General features: G+C 43.6%; 1 protein-coding gene across 2 annotated transcripts in view; it reads right to left on the bottom strand.

The window, feature by feature from the left end:
* The window catches only part of LOC126529691 (uncharacterized), a 197,261-nt gene that overhangs the window by 62,599 nt on the left and 122,101 nt on the right, over positions 1–12,561 (bottom strand). For both annotated transcript variants that reach the window (XM_050177199.2, XM_055069997.1), the window contains exon 9: positions 10,400–10,544. In XM_050177199.2, the coding sequence (XP_050033156.2) occupies positions 10,400–10,544 (145 nt within the window). The remainder of the gene's footprint in view (positions 1–10,399; positions 10,545–12,561) is intronic.

Below are 12,561 nucleotides of genomic sequence, written 5' to 3'. Positions count from 1 at the left end.
CACTAGTTATTGTTGCATTCACCGACGTCCACGCCGCTTGTGCTGTTGAATTCCCCGGTATCACGCGGGTGCCAAAGAATGACCGGTGGCGGGCCTTGTTCACACTTGGTCGCTTGGCTGGTCGTTGCGGTGGTAGCAACGTCCGCTGCGAAGATCCACTTCCCGGTGCTGCAGCAAGCTTGCCGCGCACCTCCACCAAAGATGCTACGGGGAGGATTTTTAGGAAAAAGATATTTACAAGACTAGGCGCACAGCGTTGCAGCAATCGAAGGGCTAGCACGTGCATACTCGATGGCCGCACCGTCGTTGTCGTCCAAGTGCCGACCACAGGATCGCCACCCGTGAAAATATTATTCATGAGAACTGGTAGCTTCCGTTTGATTCTTTACAAATATGCCTTTTCTGACAAAGGCACATGCATGTAAAAAGAAACACGTAAGTCTCTGACCAAGAAGATATAGGAAATGCATTATAGGGGTGAATGCTCTGCTGGCAGAAGCGCAAAACTATTGCCAGCAATTTATAGCCATTGGTTAGCTGTGGTCAACTTATTCCAGCAAAAGTGCCTAATGGACACTTTGCTTGTACTTTGTAGAGCTGCCTTAGTTTCTCGTTCTCTGGTTTGTAGCATCTCTCTCTTTTATTAGCCTCCAGTTTTACGCCTACAAAATCTGTGTCTAGTACCACCAAAATCAGCCTGTGAAACGCTTTGGGTGCTGTCGTGCTGTTTATTTCGTCGGTGGTCAGAGCCTTAAGATCACTAGTGCCCAGCGAGTACACCTGTACAGTATTTTGCTTGTGCTGTTCTACCTAGCTGTCGCCTACCATTTGGAGGTGTAGTATTCTAAATAATCCAAGTTGTTGTCCTGGTTATCCTCATTTCGCACATCCCGAGATCCCACTCGTTAACCCAGTCATTTGCAGCTGCACCGTCGGACAAGAGAAAGACACGTCTACGCCTCTTTTCATTTGTTGGTATGTTCTGTGCCATGGTTCTTTGAACCTTTGAGCTGTTGTCGCAGTATTGGCGGCAATGATAATATTCTGGGCAGACATTTCTGCACACCGGTGCTAGCGACATGACCGTAATCAGCCATAGAGGACGAATTGCTACCGAAATTTCTTTGTGGTGACTGCCGGTTGCCGCCAGAGTATCCACTCACTATATGTTAACCACGTTGTCTCGGACAGTGCCTTACATTTTCCTTTCACATAAATTTATTACACGCCCGGATGAAATGCTGCCGTGCCATAAACATTGATGCCATAAGCAGATAAATTTTATTTTTTCAAATTCTGAAGATGTCAGCTGATTTTTTCACTTGAACAAAATTTGCTAAACTGCGTACATCTACCTCGATGTGTGTGGAAAAAAGAAATCCACTTTCCCACACTAATATGAATTAGTTTTGTGCACAACAAAATATTTATGTCTTCATTGCATAAGTTGCAGAGCTCATGTGTCACCGAGGAACAACGCGTAAGCACGTTGCGCCCCATCCCAGCTGATGGCTCGGTTCTGGCCAGTTACGGGATTCATGGAATTGCAGTCATCACTACTGCCCAAAGAAATTCTCATACTTTGTTACACACAGTAAAAACTAAATCTGATTGCCAAGAACCTCTTAAGATTCTAATTACTAGTGAGAGCAGGTAGCATGTTATTCAGTTCTATTATTGCTTAAAAGACTAGCAATAAGCTTGCTTGGCGTGTGTATAGGTATGCACATGATTGGTAACTTAAACGAGTGATTACGCAAGTCAGCCGAGACGCCTCCTCATCAAGAGTTGGCGAATATGCCAAGGTCCGAATACTATGCACTAACTTATACGTAATTAAAAAGGAACTATACGGTAGATGTTGAATACTGAATACTATTGAAATGCCTAGCAATAATCGAATGTTAAAGCCAGTTTACTGTTCTTCATCTGCTAACAAAGTATAACAAATTGTCAAAAGTTAAGAACCACAAAAATTTCCAAGCAAGGCAGAAACGAAAGGAGTAAGGCAAGTCTTGTTTTCGGTGTCGCGGTAGAAACCTACATGACAACCTGTCATTCTTGCTTGCCTGTCATTTAGCGTTTTCGGCAGTATGGTCGTCTAGCAGATTTATATTTTATGCTACAAGTCTTTGCTGTTTTCTTTGCAACGAGTCCTTTTACATTTGTCTACGACACGTAGGTCCTTCCGCAGCTTTTTTCTTTCATCCTCCACAACTTTGATTTTTGCTTTGCAATCGCTTACTCTGCGCTTAGGAAAGCTATTCGTACAGCAGCAATTCTTTCTACGAAAGCTTGTTTGCAAGCAGGCTTTGCAGTTCTTGATAGACCGTTCAAGTAGTTTTTTATAACAATTAGCGGTCTTGCATCTAAACTTATGCTGTGTCCCTGATAGTTAGCTCTCTTTGTGCACTAGTTAGTTAAATGGTGGTACCTTATTATATGGAAATAAATATTGCTACTGGAAAGACTTAAGTCGTTACATGGCTATTCCACACTTACTGTTTCCGTTCATAATCGAAAAAAAAAATTATATTCGCCAACCTCTGCTCCTTATACGATGCACAAAGAAGCGCCCAAGCCAGTTCTGCTTTATGAAGTCTCGCTTTGCTGCATATAATGGTGGCAAAAAGGAACTTCTCAGAGAGGGCTTGATTGTGTTGTCTTGTGTATTCGGTTATTCTGCCATATATATTGTGAATTGTAATTATAACACAAACAGAAAACCCTCTCAATTGAACAGATATTTCTTGATGACTTTCAAAGTTAAGTTTTATTTATTTATTTCCAATACTGTTCGCCCTTGCGGGCTGTTACAGGGGTCGGGCAAAAATAATTTTCCACAAACACGTAACACCAGTTCCGCAATAAAGAAACAATGCATTCAGCAAACACAAGACAGTTTACGCTCAAATGATTCAGTTGTGTGCGTTTCAATAAATACATCTGAGTCAAATTTGTTCCAATCGACTATAGTTTTCACAAGAAAGGAAAATTTGAAGGCATCAACGCGCGGCACAGAGGGCATTACAGCATGAGGGTGGCCTTTACGTGGGGACACTCGTCCAGGCGGACGCAAGCATAGTCTGGAGTCCAAATTGATCTTATTGTTATACATTTGGTACAAGAATTTCAACCTGGCTATTTCTCTGCGCGCTGCGACTTCGGGCAAACCGGCACGAGAATATAACGCAGTTACAGACTGCGTCCTTTGATAAGCACTAAAGATAAACCGTGCGGCTAGTCTTTGAAGCCGTTCCAGTTCATTTATCAAGCCCACTTTGTGCGGATCCCAGACTATACATGCGTATTCAACTGTGGGCCGTACAACTGTTTTGTATAGCTTTAGCTCGGGTGCAGCGTCTTTCAACTTTCGCCTTGACAGACCGAGTTCGCGTTGAGCAGAACCACAAATGTTTTCAATGTGTGCGTTTCAACTCAAATTGTGCGTGACTGTGACCCCGAGATACTTAAGCTTACTAACAGGTTGAAGTGGGCTATTATTTATTCTGTAAGAAAAAAGCAACGGGGTTTTCTTGTTAGATACAGTCATGAAAGCTGATTTATCGAAATTAATTTTCATGTCCCACGTAACACACCAGTCAAATTCTTTGCAAGCATTCGTTCAACAACACTTGATCCAGGACATTCTTAACGCGACAGTAAATAAGGCAATCATCGGCAAATAGACGCAGTTCAATGTTAGGATGCAAGTCATTAGCAATGTCATTTACATATAATAGAAACAAAATTGGTCCTAAAACCGAACCCTGTGACACACCAGATAAAACAGGTAAGGAGGATGACCTTTCACCTGCTATTTGAACATATTGCTTTCTATTTGTAAGGTACGCATGGATCCGTTTCACAATTTGTGTATTAACCCCAAGTTTATACAATTTCTCAATAAGTTTTGTGTGAACCACCCGGTCAAAAGCCTTCAAAAAATCAATTGCTCTAACATCAATTTGTTCGTTGTTGTTAATTGCGACGCCGAAAGCATGAGACACCTCAAAAAGCTGCGTCACTGTTGACAGACGTTGGCGAAAGCCATGCTGGTTTCCGTAGAATAAGTTGTTATTTTCTATATATTCAACCAGACGTTTCGATATTATGTGTTCCAACATTTTGCACGCGGAGCATGTAATGGGAGTTGGCCGATATTTTTCCGCCAATAACTTATTGCCCGCTTTAAAAATAGGTACGATGCGTGCAAGGAGCCAATCTTCTGGCACACCTACGATACGAGATGACATTGCAAAAATTCTAGCCAAAAAATGTGATATCCATTCACAATAACGCCTTAAAAACTCATTGGGTATCTCATCGGGGCCACAAGATTTTTTGGTATCCAGTTTTAACAACAATGCTAGAATGCCTTCTCGAGAAAGTACAACGTCATTTCTATCTTCACACAGCAACAAACCATCACTCGCATTTATGGGGTGCCTATTACTGCCAGGTGTAAATACAGAGTTAAACATACTGTTAAAAGCCTCTGCGACCAAAGCTGGTTTAGTGCAGACATTTCCGTCTACCTTAATTTCATTAATGTTGTACGTAGAACCAGATATGTAATTCCAGAATTTTTTAGGCGAGTTTTGCAAGTAATCCACCAGTGTTGTTGAAAAAAAAATGCCGCCTTCGCGTCTTTTAATTCTTTTCGAACTTGCATATTGAGACTGGCTATTTCTGCACATCGCCTCGGCATCCTACTACCTGCACGATTCAGTCGCCGCTTCAAATGAATAATGTTTCTAGTTACCCATGGACTGGGTTTTCCTACGCGCTTGATTTTCTTGGGCACATATTTTTCTAAACAGGCGCGAACAAATGATACAAAGTATCTCCAAACCCTATTTATGTCATTATCAACCGGCATATTATCAAGAGCACGTTCTAAGTAGTCGATAACCGACGTGTCGTCAGCCCGATTAAAATTATACACATATACAGAGGTATCTATTTCTAATTGCGTCTTTCCTATAGTTAAAGTTGCTACTACTGTTTTATGATCTGATATGCCTTCCTTAATGTCGATATTATAATTCAATGTTCCGTCAGTCAAAAATAACAAATCCAGCGTAGATTGATTTTGCCCCTGTGGCATGGTCAGCTCATGAACTACCTCAACAAAGTTATGCTTAAGCATATTCTCGAACATTATATCAGCGCTAGGCTTTTTCACTGGCCCCGTAATTCTCACATCCCAATCGACACCTGGTAAATTAAAATCCCCTGTTAAAATAATTCTACTTCTGGCATTCCTTATGTTATTTAAATGCTGGTCAAGCGCATACAAAAACTCAACAGGGCTTCCGGTGGCTCTATAGATAACGCCAACGAGCAACGTGGTATCGCCACGAGCAAATGGCCAGCCGTCTAACGAGTCATGTCTACCATCTGGTCTGGGGCTACGTGTGCAGTGCCACTGTCAAGTCTGCTATCACATTCACAGCAGTCGATTGAGCAAGATTATTGCTTAATATATATAAGACCCCATCAGCTGAAGTTGTAAGGGTGAGAAAAATTATTTGTGAAATTCCCCTAGCCTACAAACAGCATATCATCTGACTACATGCCACGTTCTAGTTTGTATGCCTAGTGATTAAGACAACGATATATGGGCTGTTTACTAAACTGGTATATTTGTTGTGTTGCAACACAGGCTGCGAAATGAACTTGGACATATCTGAGTGTTTGCGAAATGGCAACGGTGGCAGTGAGACTCCTAGAGGAAGCAGCACATCAGTTGTACTAATTGTATGGCTTGACCATATAATACCATCATTGCTTGGTTAAAATATCGTGGCGGGTTACGGCCTAGGAAATGTCTTACCAACGATATTTAACATTCACGTTTCAGAGGCCTAAAGAATGATAAACAGTTATGCTTTCAAGCACATTTTCGTAAACAATAAACACCGCCTTCATCTAAGAGGAATGGAAAGAGGTGGTTGTGCATAGCCATGTTATTGTGCCATGCGCGCAAGGATACAGGAGAGCCTGGGGGCTAATAATACACGTCAATGTATTCAACAAGTAGCTATGATTTTTAAGAATATTTTACATCACAGAAAATGCTGCAGTAAAGTTTATGCAATTGTAAGCAATACGAGAACGAATGAAAGATTACTCGTGACATATGGATTTGTATTGAATGAGTATCCGATATGATTTCTTTTTGAACAATCTTTTGTTCAGTACAGATGCCGAGTCCCTGTGGCTTCCTAAATGCAAATTTCTGCGTTGCGCTTCGCAGTGCTTGTGGGGTTATCCGCATTTGTCTGCCTACTTGTTGAGGGACTGGACGATATTAGAACACGTCCACATCGCAGATTTCCACAGGAGAGTTTTGCACTCGTCACAGAGCTCCATCGACGAAACAAGCCTTTCATTAGCACAATAAAAAAAAAGAAAAATGCTTCCTTACCTTCTTACGCTGCTCAGTAGATGGCAATAATTAACTAATTTTTACAATGCAAACATCCAGTTCTTTCATTAGAGGTTGCTGCCGGTTGCCCAGAAACAATGAACAAACATTCATTGCCTACAAGCTAGCTGCTTCATGCTGGCATTGGTGTTACAGAAGGTAGGTCTTAGTGTTCTGTCTTACTTGTATCTTGCACCATATGAGCCTGCACTTGATTTCATGGGCTTGATTTCATGGGCATGGTCTACCTGTTTTAGGAGTTAGTTATTAACAAACGTAAACACAAGAAGAATCACTAGGTAAACCCTTTCGCACGTGAGATCATTGCTCTAATTGCAAATCTTCATCCCTGAATATTCTTGCTTTGCTTTGAGACGAAATATAGTTACTGTGCACCTATTTACGTTGTCCTATTCACTTTTCATTGTTTTGTTGTGGCGAGCTAGGTTGTCTTAGCTAGCTAGGTTGTAACTGCACGAACGACATTCAGTCCATGCCCAACTCAATCAAACATCTTTAGTAGATTTTGCAATAGCTAACGCACTTGATGCACACTGCGCAAGTCTTTTTCTGATCAAGCAAAATAATAAAAAGAGAGCACGCGCATGGTTCGTTCTCACAGCATCAAAGGGTGTCAAGGCAATCATCCTTGATTGCCACCATTGCTTAGAAAATGAACATCCCAGTATGCAGTTTCACTATTGGTCGTAATTGTTTGAATGCTGAATGAGATAATGACTAAGTAGTGAAGGTGAAGCAGAGTGGCTACCCAGGGGCCCTATAGTGTAAAAATATTCCAATATGTTTTATTACTCTTTTCTGCAGACAAATTTACGTCAAAAGCCGACGCAAGCATCGGGCGGTGGCCTGCAGCGTTGCGGGAACAGCCTAATTAAACGCTCTCCTCGTTTATAGGAGCTAGGTTTTGTTTGCTTTCAAAACCAATAACATTGCCTACATTGAGCAGATTTTTTATTATCTAATTGGCTGACAAGAAGCGAGGAGCACGCTCAAGTGGAGAGGGTTTTCATGGGGCCGAGCCAGCGCAGTGAAAAATAGATGACCGGATGAATAAGGTGGGTGGGCCGGCATCTGCGATTGGTCGGCTTCCCCTTAACTTGCGGTGGCTGGTTGAAAATCGCGGTGGCGTGCAACGGAAGGTTTAGAATGCCGCTAACACGCATGCTCCGCAAAGAGGAGTTGGTAGAGCAATGTGGCACACGTGTCGAAAGGCCTCGCTAACGTTTATCTGCCGCGCAAAAATGTTTCTTATACTCAAATAAATCCATGCTATCCGACAGTTCCGAGTAGCCACTGTCTGAGCGATTAGTGGGCGGCCATCTTCTATTCCATTCCGAACGGTGAAGTTTCCGGCTATTCAGAAAAAAATTCAGTTTTGTTCGGGATATTAATGCATCTTTAACGCGTGCACATTACTTTGACGCGATGCGTTTTTGCGGTTTTGTGACGTCGCGTGACAGATTGGCCAAGTGGGGGTGGCTCTAAAATTGTTTGGCCGATCACGGAAGACTCATTGCAGAATCGCAATAGAAAACTTTAGAACAGCTTTACGCTATAGCGCTCCAGGCCTTCTTGCATGGGCATGCTGTCTTGTGTGCCATCGTAAGCCTCAGTTATCTCTTAAACCATGAAGTTTAAACCATGAAGAAAACCATGTGGAGATGTTTTTGGCGCGAACAAGAAATGGCGTGATTATGTGAATTGAATCGCAATGAAGGGTAATGTAAGCAGTATGAATTATTATTTGTTTTCATGCAAACGTTCTCCTCTTGAAAACATATCTGATGAGCATATCCGCATGAGGTGACTATCACACATACATATCGCCTTTATGTAAGTCATAATGAGCTGTGATGAATGCTAGGATAAATGTTTAACTTGGCAGGTGTTTAAAAAACGAACCAGCACAGTGCTGGTAAATCAACAAGCCGTACTTAAAGATGCAACCGTGCTCAGTCATAGAGAGGAGTGACTTGTCAGTCTACACAGTTGTATTCCGCGACAATCGGTCCAACTGCAGGAAGACGTTAATGGATCATCAACGCCTCGACGCTGGAGCGCGCAACGCTGTCGTTGCCACAACACACACCGCTCGTTCATTCGCTCAACAGTGGGTGCGCGTGCGTTCTTGCGAGCACACCTACAACAAAAAGTGCGTCATCGCCTCGGACACAACCTAGTACACGGCGATATACCTTGCTGCAACCTGACGCGGTACTAATAAATGAAAAAAAAAAATGTGGCACAGGTAAGATGAATGCGCAGTGGGTTTCAAACGTGGGCCACCCCACCAATGCGACAGACGCAGAACAGAAGTGGTTTCGCCATAACGCGGAAGCCCACATCGGTGTCAAAATGTCAGTGTCGATAGCCCGACTGCGAACACGATAGTCCCGCGTTAAACCGTTGCGACTCCCCGCACCGTGCGCCGCGTGCCTACGCGGCTGCGCCGGTGCGGCTCGAGCGCAGATCCGCCTCGAAGCTGCAGGAAAAAACATCGTGGACTCGTCAGATCTCGTCAGCGCCCAACTCGCATGCTCACTTCGTCCCAACTCATTCAGCATCTATTCCGAATGTATCCTACGTCCTCAAGAAGCGTTGTGACATAATGACTCCGACCAATCGCCTCAAAAAACATTTTCGCCGAAATGCCGAGAGCGGTATATCGGCGCTCCCTGAACCTGCACGATATGGCAACCTTGTGTAAGACTACAGCCTCTGCTCCTGCCCGTCGCCATCTCTATAATAAACAGGTTTTCAAATTTTCTGTACATATAACCACGTCGAAAACTTCCAGAAGCACAACACGTATTTTTTTCTTTTGTTAAATAAACTGCAATTTCACTTGCGACAGTACTAACGTCGTATAGCCACGTGAGTGTTTAGCGTGTCCTACGCAAAACATCAGTCAGACAGAAACACCCTTTCCTATCCGTTTCAACAATCACAAGTTACACACTAACAGCTTGCCGTATCTTCCATTCTCTAAGTATATTTGACTTCCGGGTCATTCAGTTGATGATATCAAAGCAACAGTAATCACACCATCACCAGGAAGTGCAAGAATCTTTTCCAATTATTCTAGATTAACATTTTACTGCCTCGTATTAACGAGAGCATAGGAAAAGTGTCGTGTGATTCAACGTGTGCAATCACACGACACTTTTCCTATGCTCGTCATAGGAAAAGCTCCTACGCTCATGTCATCTCACTACTGTTACTCCATTTACAGGCCTCGCGAAATGTTTGGTCAATGCAGTGGTTAACCGCGTGACTTGTATCTGTTTCTTCACGTGGGTAATCGACGCTCCTGTATCTCCATTAGATCTACATCTTTCACTCGATTATTATCTTCTATCGCATTTCCACCTTCCGCCCACGTCTGGATTCCCATAAAAGCGGCTGCGCGATCACAACTAATTTCCCGGACGCCTTCCTTGACTTCATTGATAGCCATTTTTAAAAAAAGTTGAGGAACTCTGTTTTTCCTCCTCTCTCATTTAAAAATATTACACATGCTCTCCAGACCACCACGGTCAGGTGCACTTCCCTCATCGAAGAAGCAGGACGTGCGTGCAGTGAGTGCCTGAACCACACTTTCTTCAAGGTGCTGGCTCTGGGACCTCAAACAGGTGCGAATTCACGCTATCGCATTTCTCTGGATTTTACTGCTAAGTCACCAATAATTTTCATTTCGCTCCCCTGTTAGCCTTTAACACGTGAGGTCACTACCCGGAAAGGCAGCCGAAACGTTCTAGTGGTAATGCGCGAAATAAAATGCATGTTTGTCCGTTTTATTGCAACTGTGGGCAGCCTCCTACACGTATTCGGCCCAAGTTTTGCCAGCGTACGCTGCCATTCGCAAGTGCGTAAAAACTGTGAAACATGTAGGCTAGCTGTCTGTGTCTGTCAACTCCGTATAAGCGTCCCAGATCATTTTCTTACCTGTCTTCAGGAACCCTTCTTCATCGAAAACAGCAGCCGTAGCTTCAGCCATGTCCAGGTACCCTTTGAAGCAGGTGGGCCCCTTGACAAGAATTTCGCCGGCCTCGCCAGGTGGAAGCTTTTTGCGTGTTTCAACATCGACCACCTAGAGACGGAATAAAAAATAGAAAGTCACTAAAGAATCAGCAATAACGCCTTCTCAAAAACCTGCGACGCATATTTTTTGCTGTAACTAAAGATGCAGCAGTGGCTTCCCTTGTGGTTTTCCTATCGCCTAGTGGCGCTTCCACTCAATTTTATATATGTACTAATCAACGCCGAATTTACTTACTGGTCAAGCCTTCAGCAGCTTTGCTATAAACGTTACACAGATCGCAGACCACGCGTGCACTACTGGTGCATGTTTGATTGACAACGGAGAGAGAGAGAGAAACAATCTTTATGCTGGAGATGCTATCCTGGCTGTTGGCCTAAGATGCTGCTGCAGGTGCCTGATGATAATTTCAGTATATATATATATATATATATATATATATATATATATATATATATATATATATATATATATATATAATATATTTAGAGATATTTACGAAGTTTCTTTAAGGCTCGTGACCGCAAGAACGTCAGCAGCGCCCTCGTGGCGCGTAACGCACAGGTGATGCGTTTCCATGGTCCGAGAATGTGCTGTAGTGCCAAGCTCGAATCCCGTTGAAGGTGCAGTGCCGCTTCTGACGCGTAGCGCCAGCAGTCGCACAGATCATGTTGCAGGTCTTTAGGTACGTTACATTCAGAGCACATTGGTGAGTCCGTAAGCTGAATCTTACACCCGCAGTAATTTGTGTAGGCCATGTTGAGTCTTATGCAGTGAAAGTACGCTTTGTCTTGTCTATTCAGGCCTCGCGGCATGTAAAAGTCACACGATGTAACTATTTGGTACAGGTGCCCGTACTGGTAGCTCACATCAGTCCAGAGGCATCGCTTGACACGCCAAGCGTGTGCAGATATCAGTGTCACGTTATATTTTCCCGAGAATGGTATCTGGACCATTTTTGTACAAGTGTCGTGTTTGGCAGCATGGCCAGCTTGGATGTTGCCTTGTATTCTGCCGTGAGCTGCTAACCACTGCAGCACAACGGTATGCCGCAGTTCGCAGGCTTTATTTCGTAGGCGTCTGATGTCAATCACGAGTTGTTCCTGCACGCGTGGCGACTTAAGGGACTGCAGGACCGCTCTTCAGTCGCTGAAGATGGCCCAAGACTCAGCTTTCTGGTCGACAATGTAGATCAATACGGCCCGCCATGCCGCTAGTTCAGTGGCTGTAGTTGAAGTGCGGTTGAAGTGACAATGACTGCATTAAACCTAGACACCACAGTCAAATCTGTTTACGCTTGGAAACATATTTACTTGTAAAATCGTGGCAGGCTGCATTATTTTATCTTGGTCGGAACGAGAAGGCTTACATCAGCATAGTAGTAGCAGTTCAAATTTATGTGGCCTCAACTTTACCAGCCCACAAAGATAATAGCACTTAGAGATGCATAATAGATCTACATGTAAAGGCCGTCCATTACAATAAATTGAACAGCGGTTACAAATGTCACTGGGCATAATTCTCGTCTACCGGTGTTGTCTGCTGCTACCGTAGGAAATCGCAGGCACATTCTCAATATGGAGCAGATTTCACTCTACTTGAAATGATTTACGAGCGCCCTATCGCAATGCATAATCGATATCACGAAGGCGAAGGAGGATTGCCATGGTTGCTAATTCTGTTGATTGCGCTGAGCTACACCACACATCAAGTGGTGTGGTCGTATTTATACGTTACCACATAGCAGACGATAATAGCATAGCAGACGCATAACAGACACTAAGTCCTTGCGTTTGCTGCTATACGCTATACTAAAACTGTCTGGCATCACTTCCGTGCTCTAGAAGAGCCAAAGGGAGAGCGTGTCTATGAGGTAGTGTACATGGTTCCCTGTGTGCGGCAGAGTTGTGCGCCTGTTTTACACGCGAAGCTCCCCTACCATTGGCGGAGCTCTGTCACGCGAAACTAAAAATTTCGCAAGAAAGCCTGCCTTAAATTTTGTGTGCGAAGCCGTCCCTCCTTCTCGTCTGGCCGATATTAACGCCATCGCCATCACCGCAGCGCAGTT

The sequence above is a fragment of the Dermacentor andersoni genome, chromosome 9 (genome assembly GCF_023375885.2).
Source record: "Dermacentor andersoni chromosome 9, qqDerAnde1_hic_scaffold, whole genome shotgun sequence".
In the NCBI taxonomy this organism is placed as follows: domain Eukaryota; kingdom Metazoa; phylum Arthropoda; class Arachnida; order Ixodida; family Ixodidae; genus Dermacentor; species Dermacentor andersoni.
The sequence above is the reverse complement of the archived record's forward strand: the minus strand, read 5'-3'. Positions and strand labels throughout refer to the sequence as shown.